At 38.6% G+C, this 17,723-nt stretch overlaps 1 protein-coding gene across 2 annotated transcripts in view; it reads right to left on the bottom strand.

The window, feature by feature from the left end:
• The window catches only part of PLPP1 (phospholipid phosphatase 1), a 63,552-nt gene that overhangs the window by 26,888 nt on the left and 18,941 nt on the right, over positions 1-17,723 (bottom strand). Inside the window, exons 2-3 of one of the 2 annotated variants that reach the window (XM_071425413.1) lie at positions 8,043-8,194; positions 4,238-4,518 (exon numbers count right to left, since the gene is read on the bottom strand). In XM_071425413.1, the coding sequence (XP_071281514.1) occupies positions 4,238-4,518; positions 8,043-8,194 (433 nt within the window). The remainder of the gene's footprint in view (positions 1-4,237; positions 4,519-8,042; positions 8,195-17,723) is intronic. The other variant, XM_071425412.1, reaches the window with a different exon arrangement.

The following is a 17,723-nucleotide window of genomic DNA, read 5'->3' as shown; positions in this document are numbered from 1 at the left end:
TAAAACTTGTGCTTCTGTATCTAATTTAATTTTCTGTAACTAAAACAAGCCAGGTCAGGCATCTTTATTGAGTTACTGCTCTTAATTTTTATTCAGAAGGAAAACTACATGGCTCTACACAAAACCAGCTGACAGCAAACCTAGCAACATCTCCATAAAAGCTTGAGATGGCACTTCAGTACAAGTCATTCACCTCAGGAAAGTGCCATTCAGTAGCATATTGCAAGCTTCTGTGACTAGCTTAAATTAAATGACAAACACTGCCTGAGGAATGGATTGCCTTACAAAGAGGCACAGAAAAAAAGGGCATGTTAATATTTAACTAGAATTTTTTTACATAACCAGTGATTGTCATGCATACTTTAGAGATCTTTAAGTGCTACAAACTTGGATGTATATGTACCCACTCTTACATGCATCTTTCAACAAATATGAATCAGATTTACTAAGCACACCACTGTGTTTTTGAACCTCTGATTACTGCTGCTGGCTCAGCAAAGCAAAGTGCATACATACTACTAAAGTTGTCAAGGAGAGCCTAAGGTATTTAAACCTGAAAAGGACTGGATTGCCTTCAGCAGGATATACAGCAAACAAGATGCTTCAGTCTACAAAAATTGTTTTATTAACCTCAGGTTAGAAAAGTGAAACTGTTATAAATAACTAAGTAGTTGTTAGCTTTTGCTATTATGTATTGACTTTTGCAAATTATTATTAACGATTTTGATATAGTACGGTTTGTAATCACATTTAACTGCTTTTGATATAGTATAATTTGTCACCTTTTTGTGGCCAATGCTCTGGCCCCTATGTAGCTTGTATTCTCAGAGCACCATTTATAGATGATATTTTAGTTTGTGAATAGTATGATAAACATATATTATAGTTTCAGCTTTCACAAAATTTAACTTTTACAGAAGTAGCTGCAGAAGTTCACTACAGAAGTAGCGAAAAATAACTAAGGCTTCTGCTTTTGTAACTAAGTGACAATAATAAGAATAATTTATAAAATAGCTAATGTTGATTGAAAGTACTTGTGGAAATAACTAAACTGTCTGCATAGTCAGGTAATATTCAAGGAATGGATGTGATAAGGACTCCTGCCCCTGACCCTTTGACTATCGATAACTGTCGCCTGCTGAAAACATGAAATGGGGGCCATGGTGAGGGAGTAACACATGACTCTCCAAAAGACAATACACATTACTGCATGTACTCTTAAAAGCAAGCCAAGGGTTGAACCAAGCTAAAGAATTCCCAGAACACGTAAATGAGTTCAAAGAAATGTTTGAATATGTATAATTTTTATGAATATGTATTTGACCAATGCAATGGGAAAGGTATATAAGAAGAGTTGTTACAATTAACTGGTGTGCCTCTAGCTATGGTTATGCACCCAGCACTGTTTACTGTTCCTTTTATCCTTTATTAAACCTTTAAAAAAAACTTTTAAAGAGTGAGGCTCGTTTCTCACAGAAACCTTTCTGAAACTAACTGTAACTCATGGGCACTTTACTCCTTTAGACAATCAATCCTAAATCCCTTGATTTATATTCCTGATAAGGCAAACATGTAATGTAATACTATTGTTGTGACTTAAAAAACTAATTACTGTTTTTCTCTCATCCCCCCATGTTATAACACAGGCAAACACATGCAGTAAACATATGAAAAGATTTGGAAACATCAGAAACAGTACTGGAGGAACACAATATGCAATTATGTTTGCCTAAAACATTCTCAGCCTCCAACCATAAAACTTATGGGCTTCCAGAAACACAGGCTGTTTTCTTGAGGTTCATCTTCTAGAAGTTCCTGCAAGTGGTGTTTTGAACCCATGCTGAACGAAACATACACATCCCAGTACTATAAAGAACTTATATTGTTTATTCCTTAATCTTCATATGGGAAAAAATAAACTACTTCAAATGTGTCTTCTTCCAGTTTTACTGTTAAGGAGGAAATGAAAGCAGTGATTGATTATCTAAGTTCTGTACCATTTTCAAAGTATACTTTACAAATTTCCATCTTACACCCATCTCTTTAACACACACACACATACACACACACACTTACTCTATTTCAGAACAAGTCTAATCTACCCAGGGATGCTCCATACTGAAACTATTTTATACTTTTGGTTAGTAAAAAATTTTAAGAAAAAATGAGAAGGGAAAAGATAACCAATCACAATATACAATATGAACAATGGAAGCACACAAGGAATTTTTACACTGTTCTCATTGTTTTCAATGAAATAAAAATTAGATTTGTCTTTTTGACTGTACAATCAAGCATGAAACTTTAAAAACATTCAAATGTAATCTCAAGTTTTACTACTATAGAGGAATAATAGGTCCAATTTAGAACGTATGATTTTACACGCAACTCTACGACTGTCCTGTTTTCATTCTTCCTTTACATTTCTACCTGCCTATTTAACTGATGCAAACGAAAGTAGATGGTACTAGGTGTGCCACTAAAAATTTTGTCAACTGATATAGAAATTAATCTCTGGGCTATAGCTTGAGAGACTTCTGACCTCTTCCAGCTTCCTGTAAAAAACTCCCTGCAATCCACCTCTCTCCTCTTAGTGGGCTATTAACTGAAAGGTTAATGCCCTTGGACACTTGGCCTCTGTGTGGGCACAGGGCCCAAGACCATCAGAAACCCTGGAAGATTTACTGGATCACTGCATCCAGGTCATATACCTCTACAGCACAATATCCCACTTTAAGCTATCCTACCCTTCTTTAACCACTTGCTACCTTCTTGCTTACAGCTTCCTGTGCATGCAAAAGCCTCACCGGACAGCAGAAGCCTCACAAGCAAGTACACACTCAAGTGAGCACTTTGGCAAGCTCTGACCAAACAGGAGAGCCCTCTCACATCACTCTACAGGGGAAACAGTAGCAACAGAAAAGGGAAACATGATAGTAGCTGGAAATACGAACCTAATAGCTGATCAGTTAAGAAATGACAAAAAGAAATCTCGCTTCCAATAAAGAAGTTGAAGACTTCCAATATAGAAGTTTGAGATGTCAAAACACAGGGAAGAATACAAGGTAAGCAATCACTATGCCATTGCTCCCCCATTCTATTCTCATACACAAAAAAACTATTTTTTTGTTTAAGCATAAGCTTACTCTTGTTTTTCCAGCATCCCTAAAACTCAGGAAGACTATTTCAGGACCATTTCAGTCATCACAAGCAATTCAAATTTTCTCCACCCTCCTCTTTACATTTAAGAAGCACTTTTAAACTCCTGAAGAAGTTTAAATACTTGGAGCTGGCTGGCTGGCTCTCTGGGACATAGCAGCTTCTCTAAGAAGCCACCCCTGTATCCCCTGCCACACGTACCCAGTGTACTGTTCTACTGCCTATCCATGCACTTGCTCCTCTACCACCAACAGCCATTCACATTTCATCAGTGTTCTCCTGCAGCTACTGAAAAATACCATGCATGCTACTGGAGAATTATAGGGAATACCTGCCAGAAGAGCAAAGGAGCACACAGGACAGTGAGCACAACTATACACATCTACTTAAAAACCACACAAAGAGAGATGTTCTAACTAATATCGTATATAGAACTTCTGGAAAACGAAGTCTCTGTAAAGGTAAGGTCATTCAAGCCATTCAAGACTCTGAACATGCTTCTAACATTTCCATCAGCACTCAAACACTGAGTTTATAGCATGATGACTAAAGTTTGAAGTGAATAAAGAAGCTTTATTCTTGTTCCCAGTATCTTGCTGCAATTGAATTGGCAGATAAGTATTTAAGATTAAAAAATTCTTAATAATGAGAAAAATTTATAGAGTGATTCTAATAGTCCTGCATATATTTAAATGGACATGCAGTTTTTATTTGCTTTCATGCCACAACCAAAACATTTCCTTTGCTATTCTACATTCAATTTCTAAGGTAGATCTCAAATTCTTCTCTTCATTGGGATGCAAACATTTTAGAAACACAAATAAAAGCCAATTGAAACTGAAAAAAAGGACAATCACCCATAATGCAATTAGGCATTTATCTATACATTAATATAACAAGCTTTCACAAATTGGAAAAAAACCCAAAACCACGGTTTAGACAGGGTTTAATGTTTAAAATTCATTACAAGAAACTTATCCTAGGAGAAGCACAAAAACTGCAGCAGCATTACCAAACTCATTTCCCCAGGTTAACAAATATGTTATACAGCCAAGTGCACAAGGTCAGTCAGACTCACCTTCCCTCATTGATTTTTGCTTTGTCCCCATGGCAAGTGAAGTTCTCGATGTAGCCCAGGCTGCAGTTTATCCGTGCCCAGTCAGGCTGGCACACAGCAATGAAGTGAGGGCGCAGCCTACCTATGGAGTACTTGGCAATGTCTGTCAGCGACTGGCTGGCAGCTGCCCCAAAAATGAAGGTCCCAATGCCTTTGTAAATAGTGGCTATGTAGTTATTTCTGACAAACGAATTTGAGTGCAAATTATTATAAAAGACCGAGAGAGCCTCTCCTACGATTATCTGAAAAAGAAATAAGGAGAACAAGTTAATAATAAGAACATTAAAAGAAAAGTATGATGCTATTTTTGTTAATACTCACACATACAGTTTCAGAAACTAATTTTTTTACAAACATTAAGCTGCAAATTTAAGTTTTCCAAGAGTCAGCAGTAACTATGTCCAAACATTATAAACACTTTCACACAGAAGAGAAACACCTTTTTACTTTACCCTACCTCATGTTGAACTTAATAATATTATTTTCAGATTACTTATTAAAACAAAGCTTTCTCAGAATAACATTTAACCATATTATTTGGTATGGTCCTAATTAGAAACATTTTCTCTTGCATAACTTCATTGAGTCTTCTTCAACTAACTTCTACTGAGCAAAATCTTTCAAAGATTGTTAGGTTTTTCATGAAACCAGAAACTGTTCTGAAGGGTTGAGACTTTTTACCCAGATCTGAAAGGCCAGATGTTTCAACCAAGAAATTTCCTATTCCTCATGGAAATTAAATCCTTTGGAGAGAAAAGAAAACTAATGAGGGTAAGGCAAAAAGACAGGTCTTACTGAGGTAAGATTTTTCATCCTACATGTCCAAGATACATGTATCAAGTGCTGGCAAGAAATCAGACCTAATTTTGTTTTCTTGCAGCTTCCATCTTTTGCAGAAAGTAAGTTTTTTCTTATGCCAGATACAGAACTTCACTCCAGATAATTTGGATATTGAACCAGTTGGTCCCATTCTGTACAGAAATAATCAATTAATACAGATTATCAGGTATGTGGAGGACTGGATGTATATAGCTAAAGTTACCTTGAAAAATCATGTAAAAATTAAAATTATGGCTCTGTCTGAGATGCTGGGTCCTGGATCCCAGCAAAGCAGAGCTGTGGTGAATGAAGCCATTACTTAGACTTTGCCCCCAGGCACATGGGGTGACAGCTTGTCAGAGGCTCTGCACATGAAGGCAAACAGACAATACTGCCAGATGGGTGACAATGAAGCTTTACACCCTCCACCACACCCAAACATGGGCTGAAGCAGAGAAGTACCAAAACATGGACTAAAGCTGAGAAAGTTTTCAGTAAAGTACATAGACACCTAATCCAGAAAGTAACCTCTTAAGTAAGATGACTGAGCACAGATAGCCATGACAGATCAACAATGAATCCCCTTCAAACAACACTGCTGCAAAACCTGCAAGAAGGTCACTTATCTCAGGTACCAAAAAATTAGTTGATGTCAGTGCAATCACTATACTGGACAGACATCAAAGAATATTCATCTTCAATAATCTGACTAAGCATTGAGTAAAGGACACCAATATTTGCTTTTACCATCTGACTATGAAGCAATCTTGACAGAAAAGCCTAAATTCACAACTTAAAGGTATCCCCTGATGTTACAAAAGAAACTTAGTCAGCTAAATATTCATACGGGCTCAAATGGAGATTGGATTAATCCAAAGGGAATACATCCATTTAAAAACTATATGTAGTGGAGCCTTTTCTGACTCAGGAAGTCCCTGAGCTGCAAATGGCTGGTAGCCAAATACTGAGGGCAATACATCAATCTTCCCATGCTCTATTCTGTTCTTCCTCACTCAGTTGTTTTAGCTGCTCTAGAAATGAAATAAGCTATATGGGCTTCAGTTGTGACCAAGCCCTGATGCTCTCAGGTAATATTGACTACCCAAAGGTAGTAACAGGGTGGAAAAAAACAAGTCTTATCTTAAAGGGAGGATCTTTAGCATAAGCCACTTGCCAGTTAACAAAACACACAAACCCTCCCTCCACCCAAAATTTCATCTGCTTCAGAAGCATTTCTGTAAGTCTTTGAAGCAGCTTTTCCAAGAAGAGGGGAAACCAGGCAAGTCACAGCTTCAATTCTCAGAACATACTTCTACACTTGCAAAAAAAAATTCCACCCAAAAGCAAATATGAGCTGAAAGCTGACCTTTATGCTGGAACCTTGATAAAAATCCATGCAGTCCCTATGCAAGGCAGAGTTAGATTATCATAATATCCCTCCTGACTGAAACCCATTAGCCCAGAGAAACAGCTGGTCAATACTGAGGATTACCTTTAGCTGTGCCTTTTCATTTTTGGCTCCTAAATATACTTGAATAAATATTTATACGCCTAAAAATCTTATTTGGCATAAGGAAGTTTTAACTCTGTACAAAGTGTGGCTCTGATGAGTTTGGATGCCACCCAACAGAACCATCAGTGGAGACTGAATCTTTTTAGCACATCTGGACAGGGATCTCGAGGCCCCTGTGGAAGGGCCATTGCAGGAACTGCAGTGCAGCCCCATCAGACCCAGGACATGAAATGAAGAGGCCCAACTGCCCCCTCTGCTCACGAGGACACGTCCCAGCTATTTTTTGCCCCAGCACTGCTATTCTTCCAAGAGCCATTTGCACTCCATGTAGTCAAGGAAAGCTGCTGTGTCCTGCCAGGCTAAGGAATTTCACCAGCTGACCCTGGCTCAGACAAGCCACAAGAGGTGGCAACAGACAGGGTAGTAGGCAGGACCTCAACTTTTGTCCATACATAGTAAGGTATTAGGTTAGCTCAGCTGACAGCATATAATTAAATATTAGGGATAGAGAGTCCCTATATGCTTGAGACAGTTCAGCTGACCTAGGAGCTGTGGTCAGAGAGAGATCCCAAATTGGTAAGTCACAGTCAATCTGTCCAGCTCACTGATCTGGTGTGAAGGGGGGGAAAGAAGAAAAGTACCCTGTTTTCAGCCAGGTTAGGTGCAGTATGAAAGTAATAATGCAAATGGGCCCATAGTTTTATCCTGATCTTCAGGGAAACATCCAGGGGAAAACTCCACACCTACTTATTCTTTTTATTCTATTTATGCTTTTGATAACATCTGACTAGAAGCCATAATCTTTCTTTTAAATAGGCTAGTATCTGTTATTACAGTTCCACACACAGAAGTATTCCAAAACATTTTGTGGCAGATAAAAAATACTGACTTAATAGGTCATGCACAATGATATTCTGAAACTAGCAGGTCCTGAAATAAAAAGAATTGTGACAGTCACAACACATTAGTGTTATTTTCAACAAATATGGTAAGAAGTTTTTATCTCTCAGATTATAGAATTAAGCCACCATAGTTCTAAGGCATTATTTTTCTGTTCTATAATTCCAGCTGTTTGACTTCAGTTAAAGAAAACCTTTTAATTAACCTTTTAGTTAATGTTGCAGTGTGAAGCACCATCCCATACCTGGTCTCCTTCTTCCCAAGATCCCCTTAAGCATCCCAAAATTCCTTCCCCATCCCCCTTCTCCTCCTGATTCTTGTGATATCTCCCCTCCCCACCCCTTACCTGTTGTACCCTCAAGTCAATCTTGCCAGACCACCATTTCTACTGCTTTAGCACCTGGCCTAAGGACATTATTTTAGGGTTGAGAAATCTTACAGATTAGTTTTGTAAACCTGTATTAACAGATCACCCCTCCTCCCTCTTCCCCACCCCCACTGAAATAAAAAGCAAGGAAGAAAAGTTTAACTTACAACAATTACACTGAAAGGAATAATTATTCCTGCTAACAATTTATAAGAAATGGTGTCCTCTTTGTATGGATACCGGATGGATTCATCACTACAGAAAACGCCTCTCTGGAAGGGGGTACGTCGTGAACTGAGAATTGCAAAAGGCAAGCCAGCTGGCAAAAAGGAATACAAAATACATTACAAAACCAAAACAAACTGGCAATGATCATACCCCCACATTTCCAAAGAGAAGTGCATAAAGAGGAATGGGCATGCAGGAAGTTAGAAGGTTATGCACTTCCCTTGGCCAATGACTACTGCCTTGACTTTGTAGCTTCCAGGAAGGATTGCTGAATGAAGGAGAGCAAGGCAGGATTCCTCTCATTTTCATGTTTGTGGCACTTCAAGTGTGGAAGAATGCCAAAACCATGACTGAGTAAATAGTTCAGTGACCACCACTGAGGTGCTCAATCTGCTGCTACTGGCACAATTATCAAATTTTTCTTTGTATTCCAGTGAGCAACAGTTGCCCCTGTACACCTTCTCTGGACAGCTTTACAAGTCAGAAGAGCATAAATTGCATTTCATGAAAGCAGAAAAGGAGGTGCTTTCAAGGGAGTGCAAGTGCAGAGGGAATATTTGGGAATATGGAGAAAAGGAAATTGCACATGCACACGATTCCCTCACTTCCTCACACGCTGGATGTCTTCCTAGAACGACCTACACCCTCAAGGCATGGAGATTTTATTCCCACCTCTTCCACCAAAGAGGATGCTTTTGGCTTAATCTAATACCTACAGGACACAATAGTAAGCTGCACAATGCTGCAAGCTATTGCATGTCAAGGTACCCACAACACAAACCAAAATTAGTCATTTGAACAGCAAAGGTTTTTTCAAAAAATTCAAAATAGGATGCAAATTACCATAAACTGATAGAATCCCATTTCTAAATCCTGTTCCTCCATCCTTAACACACATACAACATCTGCACAATCTGTTTGTGTACAGGGACGAATACTCTTGGAAAGAAAAGGCTGTATGGAAAACAAGAGGTGGAGGACCACAAAGAATGTTTAACAAAAAACCCCCCCCCCAAAAAAACCACTTTAGCTTAGGCATGTAGAGCCCAGTAGCATAACCCTTGACTTTATGCTCACAATTCAGCTGTGTTGCACATAAAATGCATACCACTTTAAAGTTACACAACCAAACTTATCCGGAAGAGACACTCCCATCCAACATTAAGGGATCAGAAAGACAAAAACAGTCTCCATCCTTCCTTCCCAGCAGAAATAAATGTTGTTCAAGTCACAGTTCTCTCCTCAAGACCTCTGGGCCAAGGCATAGCCTACCTCTTCCTTTCCAGATACACAGCTAGCCCCATAATAAGCATGTGTAAATAAAACTAAAGATGTAAAGAGCAGGAGAAAAAGCGAGCAAAAGAAGATGCCAAGCATCAAGAAAACTGTTAGGGAAGAGACCTAGGATCCTTTCCAATCCCCTTCCCTCTTTCCCTCCACCCATGAAGTCCTCCAAACTAAGCCTGACTCCTGGGACCATCACAAGTGATATAACTGGGATTTTACAAACAATTTACTATTGGTTTTGTTCTGCACACCATAAAGTGCTTAAAAGAATACTTCCATTTGAAAACAAAAGAACAAATAAAAAAATAATGGCTCAAAAGGTGAAAATTTCCCCAAAGTGAACTCTGGTGAATGACACAACCTTATTCCTTGATCAGGTAGTTATATATAGGTCTATTGTGTGGGCCCTTGCATTCCAGCTCAGCCTGTTGCAGAGAACCAGGTACCCTCTGTACTGCTGCTGTCATGAAACCAATATCATGCAAAACCTCCCCTCCTAAAGTGGTAGAAAAAGACCCCTGTCATTGTCAAGAGGGGTTGTTTCCAATTCCATGCCAGCAGGACTAGAACTGACACAGCTCTGGAAGCCATCCAAGCACACCAACAAAGCAGGAGAACAGCAGGATGGGCCAAGAGCCAAGCCAGAGCCTCACCAAACACTGCACCATTCAGATACCAGCCAGCACAAAGCTTGGGAGCTGGACTCTGCAGTACAGTGCAAAAACGCAGCCTTTCTTATTAGGAAAAAATTCCTCTCCCTTTCTCTTAACAGGAAAAACGTCAGGGTTTTGAAAAACACTGCAGATTATTATTTCCCCTCCCCTTGTGTTGGTATTGTGACAGATGTCATGACACACCATCAGCTGTTTAGTATTTAGCTGACTTGGGTCATGATTGAGGCAGAAGCACTTGCAGTCATGGTGAGGGAAGGTGACTTGTCAACATAATGCTGTGGTGTTTCCAACACCATTTATCCTACAAAATAGCTATGGAATGAAAATCTCATCATTTGCCCTGCACACATACTAACACCAACATTGCAGACTGAGTATTTGAGAAAAATGTGTTGTTTGGACCTCCAAATGTAGAGAATTAGGCATATACAGATAAGAGTTTCTCAATTATTTACATGGTTACTTCTTTAGAGTTGGTAGTTTTGATTATCATGGTAAAGCAGTTGTTCACAAAATTAAGTTCAACCCAAAAACACCTTATCACAGCTTCAGCACACTGCCACAAACACCTGTGGTTACAGTTAGATAGTGTCACTGACGTTGAATCACTAGCTCTGCATCACCCATTTTAAAGACCTGCTCTGTGAATAATGGTGTCATGGCACCTTACTCCTCATTTCCTCTAACCCACACCTGGATGTTTCGGCTTCTCATGGTGAGAGACCGGAAATTTTCAGGATGATGGGGTTATTCAGGGGGAGCTTTTTAAAATGTAATTTCCATCTACTAAATCAGAAATAAAAAGGGGTGTGGAGCACAGGAATGAAGTCCCTCATGCAGTGAGGATCTGTGTTCTTCCACGCTGAGTGAAGCTGCTTGAAATGTGAGAGCTCATTCTTCAGTAATGTTGAGATTATGATGTAACTAGCCTGTAATTGCACCTTCCCGTATCCAGATCATGGAAACAATATACTAAACCACTCCAAGTTTGTTTTTGTTTTGTAAGCAAGTATGAACAGCTAAAATAAAATTGTCTTCTCTTTCATAATTTCTTTCCACCTCCTTTACTTTGAGTCTTAAAACTTCTGGTTATCTATGTGGCAGCCATTAAGTAACCATTAATTGGAAGAGCTATGCACTGAAAAATATAGTAAACATAACAAGTCTTTCTTCAGTTTCCCCCATATGCACAACAGATTCAAGGAGTAGTTCCACCAGTCATTTATCTCATTGCTGTTCTCAGCACCTTTCAATGTTGAAGATACATGCTCCATGAAAGCTTGAAAGAAAAGTTTTAATTTCTAAAAAACAGATTACAGTATAACTGATCAGATTAACTTAACACAGTTAAACTGTAAACTGAAGTCACAGAATTACAACATCTGTAATTTACCTCTGGCTTAATTCACAGCAGTCATTAGCCTGAAAAACCATGCTAGTAGGGGCTTTTGATATCTTTTTGGTTAAAGTATTCTCCAATGTCAATACCTAATCCCTCAGAACATGCTCCATGGAGCTCAATTTACTTCTTTTTAACATGCATGGATTGACTTCAGTATTATTAACTGGTAGGAGAGAGCAGAAAAGTAGAAGTCAAACCAGAGGGGCATCAAGTGTTTCTGGCATGTGAAGCTAGTAAGAGAACCTTCTCACAATACTGAGGGCTCTGTTCTGTTTTAAATAAATCAGCAAAGTCTGCTTTTATGGGTTTTCAAGGTGCTTTCATTTCTAAAATAAAATCAAAATTATTTCAAATATATAGCTTAAGTATTTTCTGCAATGGAAGTTTCCCTTTAAGACAATAAAGGGATGGGAAAAAATCGTTTAGCTTTTTCATTACTGCAAGCAGAACAAGCAAGCAGAAGAACTGTCATTAAGTGATAAAGATAAAAAGCTTCTTACTGTATCCAGTAAAACAGTGAAGTTTCCCTACAGCTGGGATAGACATGTTACTTTTTCACTCTGACAGATATTATAATTTCAGAAGACAGAGATAAGTTTCTGCATCACGGTGGCAGTTTCCTAAGCATGGAAGCTCCTGGCACAGGTGTACAGGATATGACTGAAGACACCAAATGATACTTGTCTTTATCTTTACCACCATCACTAGTGTCAATGTCTTTAATTTCACAGATACAACTGAGGAAAAAATGTTTACTGTAGTATAGGAAGCACTGTACTTTGACAGCAGATTTATTCACACAAACATCTAAAGCAGTTTCTCAAGAAAAAGTAGCAAAGATTCAACAGCAGATCACTGTGAAAAGAAATCCTATTCATCTGCCACCAGTACGTTGCCACATTCAGTTAAAAGAAAGATCCTACAATATCTTACGAATACCCATTTTGCTCAATTTTCCCTGAAAGCAGTAGAAATTAGGGAGTTTAAGTACTCCTTTTATGTAAGAAGTGGAGACAGTAGAGGAGCAGTAAAGGCTCTCTACTTCTCATATGACAATTCCAGAAAGTTTCCCTCATGCACACTTCATCTTCTAAGCTAGTTGTAATACAGTGAAGAAATTGCCTAAAGGGAAAATGACAACATGTATGTGAGGAGGAATTGTACAGTTGGGAAGAGGTTACCTGTAGGGTAATCTCAAGGACAAAGCAAACAAGCGGGTGTTATGCAGTGCATATGCATTCTTAATGAATAACTAGCAGATGTACTGCTGACAGTGATGGCAATTCTTTGATACAGTGGAAAATCAAGGCCAGCCAGTTCTGCCTGCAAAACAACCCTTAAAGACTGAGGCAAGTGAACATAGGGAGATTTGTGCAGTAATGAGTTCAGAGTCATGCATTTGGAGGTTAAACAACTCTGTTGACTTGGGAGCTTGTCAGTTCAAACTAGGAGGGGGAAAATAATGTACTTCTTATGGTAGTTGTACATCAGTATAATAGGGTGACCATTAGACAAGTCTTTTCAAAGGCATTAACACTTCTATGCCATTTGAAAGAAATTTCCTCTGAAACAGTAATCAGTCAGAATTGGAAAATGCATTTATGCATTTGGTTTTAATTCATCTGTCTTAAGTGCAGACAGAGAAGGACTGCTACAATACATCCCTCATTATCTCAAAAACGAGAGTTTGGTTTTGCCCAAGCCCAGTTCAACAGAGTCTAAGGGCTGTAAATCAGCCAAGTGCATACACAGTAGGTATCAGAAAAAAGAGCAATACTGATCCAACAAGCAACCAAGAATTAAGGAACTACAAACACAATCGGTAATAAAGGTATAAGGAGAAATGCAGGCTCTGAAATGTTTCAGTCAGAATACATGGAGTAGAAACACAAGTAGCTCAACTGATAAGACTACAAATTTTAAACAATTACTATACCCTTGTCCAAAAGTATGACTCATACAGTATAATGGATTAGATTTCCTCATAAGCTGGAGTGATTTCTGACTGATTATGTTAGGGTTTTTTCCCATAAATATCCTGTATAACACAGGTCTATTTCTGTCCAAATTTCTAATCTTGGTTAGGTTTCTTCACTGGGCATGAGGCTGTTCTTGCCACTAAAGCTGGACACATTACCACCCTGCAGAGAGAGAACATCAGATCGTACACCTCCCTCGAGCCATCCTTCCCACTCTCCTCAGAAGGATCTCACTTGGCGTTTATCCATGCTGTAGTTCACCAGCTATGTTACTGCCATCTTTTGTATTTATTGCTCTGAGTTGGCTACTTTGCTGCCTCACTGCACATAGGCTCTCTCCTCCAGGGCATTTATGACTACACTGAACAGGGCAGACTCTCAGACAGTTCTCCTTGACATCTTCCTTCCTGGCAAGGACAAGGAGCACTTACTCCTCCTGCTCACTTCTCACTGTTAAGTGAATTATTTGTTCATTTCAGGGTTCTTTCTTTCTCCAATCTAATAACTATTTAGTTTCTTAATATTTGGTTGAAGTACACATTTGAATATACACATCTAAATAATGAGATTTTCCAAAAAAAAGCTGCTTTAGCCTGAGTTCCCCATCTTCCTCATTTATCACAGGGATTAGGATAGGAACAGATGTGACTGACACCAGGAAACAGTGAGTATGCTACTGACAAAGTAGCTTTCAACATCTGTGTTTAGGTGTTAGGTAGTAATAATCTTTATCCAGAGTTCTGAAACAAAACAAAATTGAAAAGATTTTGTTATCTTCTCTCCCAGCACCTGAACAAAACCTGCCACCACACTTTTATGCTGTTATCTACTGCCAGCTTCATTCCTGTAGCTTTAAATTAGAAGTGATTCCTAGACTTATTTTTTAAAAAGCTTAAGTAATATTTTGAGGTTCCAGTCTCCTCACACCAAAAGTTCAGCTACCAAGTAGAAGTTAACATTTTCCCCAAATATGCTGTAGATATTTCATTACTAATTTCATCAGCAAAAAACATCCACAGTATTCATTACAACATCAGAAATACTGCCTGGAAAAACACCCATTTTGTGAAAGCTTAGTTAAAACTTTTGAACTGATATTACTGCTCACATTCTGTGAAGGTTGGGTAGGGTGTCAAAACCTCATTGAAGATTAAATTAAGACTTTGGCTTCTACTCAGTATAAGAACAGGCCTACTTTCCATTTCTCATAGGAATTTTACAGTTCAGGAGAGCACCTACCAAGAAATGAACCATCATGCCACAGATCACTAAGTTCAATAGTTCGATTTTTTGACATTCTCCTGAAAAGGGGGGTAAAAACCACCTCTTTTGCATGAGCATTTCCCTGCACAAGGCAGAACAGATAGAGGTACAATAATGTGAGTCTGATGAAGAGAAACAGAGGAGGCAGCACAACAAAGAACACACTCTGCCTTACTTTCCCTGTTGCTTGTCTCTGGTTCCTAATGGAGTTGCTTCCCTTTTTTGACACCCCCTTCAGTCTCTGGTCTCAGTCCTGAATGTCAACAGTACAATATTAGTAACTGTGTGTCAGACTTGAGAGAAAGAAAAATCTATGCCATCGACTGTTTGGGTTTTTTCCTTAAATTACAAGACCTATATATGTTGCAATTCCTTCTACCTACATTTCTCCCTATTCCATTTTACCCTTTTGTATATTCTACTAAATAATACTTTAAAACCCTCTCTATACCAATGTGGCTGCTTGGCTTTTTCATAGCTGTGACCAAGCTTCACTCAGCACTTTAAAAGCCCTTGTCTGGAGTTGCTCCCACTGTCAAAATGCCAACTGTTTTACTCAGACACTGTGTGCATTCTCCATCACTGTACTAAGAAATGTACCTGAAGGGCCAAGGAATGTACAGTACCAAGTCCACAGGGCTACCAAGCAAGTTTCTATAGCTTATTTACTTAAAATACAACTGTACTTAGTAAGAGTGATTTGTACAAGTAACAGAGGCAAATGGTGCTCCTCAGATCTTTCCTCACCTGATTTCAACCCCTCCAGAACACACACACCTTGGACACATCAAAAAGTGAAGCCAAAAGCTGGATGCTGCTCCTTCTCAACATCTGGCCCCACAGCATTCATCTCAGCCAGGAATTACTCATCAATTCAACAACTCAATAGAGTGCATTAACCTGACATTAAACCTTTACAGAGTAAAACCATGGATTATTATTACTATGTTGGCTTTAAAAAGAGAACCAAAAAATTAGCAGTTTATTCATCAGAATAAGGTTGGGTTTAGAGATAATGCTGATCTGTAATACAAGATGAACAGTTAATATCAAGTAGAACTCATGACAGATTATGAAGTGCAACAGCATTGCCCAAAACAGTTTCCAATGCTATAAATACACCAAAAAACACAATGAACATAAAACATGAGCACCTTTTCAAAAAATTTACCAGATAAGAGGCAGTCTTGCTCAGAGCATAATAAAACCTCTTAAAAGAAAGCAGTAACTTAAGAGTCAAGTTGAAGTCCACTCTAGGGTCAAACAAGTTTTAATTTCAATTAGTTGCAAAGCTAACAAGAGTGGGTCATAAAGCTTTGACACTGCTGAAAAAGTGAAAAGTACATTTACCAATCAACAGTCTTCAACTGGTTTCATTAATCCCCTGATTTATTAATCTCCATCACAGCAGTAACTACATTTGTCCATGAAGACATATGAAATTAGCTCAGTAAGTGCTTATATTGGTCAATCTAATAGCTGCTGTCAATCAAAGTTTCCCTTCAAAATGCATCCCTTTCATAAAAAGCATTAAAGATCAGTTTCTTTTGCCATAAAAGAAATCAGTAAAGTGCCTTCAAAGTATGATTGTGCTAATCTGTAGGAGGGAAAGTTTCAGTCAAAACATTGTTACACATGCAATAAGCAGACGTTCCCAAAAACATTAAGCCTAATGCCTAATATGCTAAAGCTGGCACAGGAGCAAAGCTACCTAGGTCCCTTTTGGGAAGTCATCATGATACAGAGGACATTTTGCCACACCAAACCTAGGAATGTTTTGATTTTGTTGTTATTTAAACTACTTAGAAATCAATGTAACCTAGCTACCCAAATATCTTTTAATTGGCTTCAAGACAGAAAAATTAAGTCCTACAGGCCCCATCATGTTCCCTTCTCTCAAAGGAGGTCCAAAGAGCAGTGTTTATCCCAGAGAAGCGACTTAACCAAAACTCTGTTTACTAACAAACGCTTCCCTGTAAGGAACATCAGCATTTCCATTACTTGTTTTGGTAGCAACAAGTTGTGGAGAACTACTTGGTCTCCCAGAAATTCAGTGCAGGCCTTTAGCTGAGTTAGAAGTTCTGAATTCTTCTCTCTACATCAGTCCATCATGCAATAGAAACCTACCAGTGGCTTGTGAGGCTTCAGCTGTGGGACAGAACTGCCAAGCAAAGCCTTGGCAGGGAACCACGGAAATCCTAGAACAGGGAGCAGACAAAACTCAAAAACTCTCAGGTTGCTCTGTTGTTCTGTTGCTCTGATGAGAAGAATGTTTTTTTCAGAGAGGTTTTCCTTGCTCTGTGCTTCTCCCTCCCCCCATGTCACCTACCCCTGGAGCTAAGGCAAGCTGCATGAATGTCACTAAAGAAACAAGATGACTGGAGGGGGAAAAAAAAAATCAGTCTCAATGTGAAGACAAAAGCTAAACTGAACAGGACACCTACAAATAGACACAGTTGGAACCTCACTGAAAGAGAAAAGGTATTGACATTAATTTCTCATTTACACTTGAAAAATGTGGTCTCATGCAGACAACTGAAGACCAAAAATGTCAGACCAAGTACATTTCCAAATCTTCCTAGCGCTGCAAGCCACGGACAATGCCTAGTCATGGCTTTTAAATTTCACAGAATTACTATCTAAACATATCTAAAAGTCTTGGCAAGATAGAAGTATCAGAAAGACCTTCTGGGGTTCCTTAAATGTCATATATAATGAATGTGTGCTGCTCTAGACACTGGCCTAAGCCATTTAGAGAGATTCAGTCTTCTAGACCACTACCAAGACTTGTTTGACCCTAAATCTCAAGAGATTTTAATACAAAAATTGTGGTTCCCATTCAGACAAAGAACAATTTGGAAAATTGAGAAGGATTATATTAAGAAGTGTCGCTTGGAAAAGATATAAACATGAATTTCTCAGACATTTTATTTCCTGATAAAAGGTAGTAATGGCAAGATTCAGGCTTCAAACAGAATTATGATTCCTAACAGTATTTTTTTTATTTTTTAAGAT

Source organism: Agelaius tricolor, unplaced genomic scaffold (assembly GCF_023055355.1).
Source record: "Agelaius tricolor isolate 1412-34295 unplaced genomic scaffold, bAgeTri1.0.p SCAF_4, whole genome shotgun sequence".
Lineage (NCBI taxonomy): Eukaryota > Metazoa > Chordata > Aves > Passeriformes > Icteridae > Agelaius > Agelaius tricolor.
The sequence above is the reverse complement of the archived record's forward strand: the minus strand, read 5'-3'. Positions and strand labels throughout refer to the sequence as shown.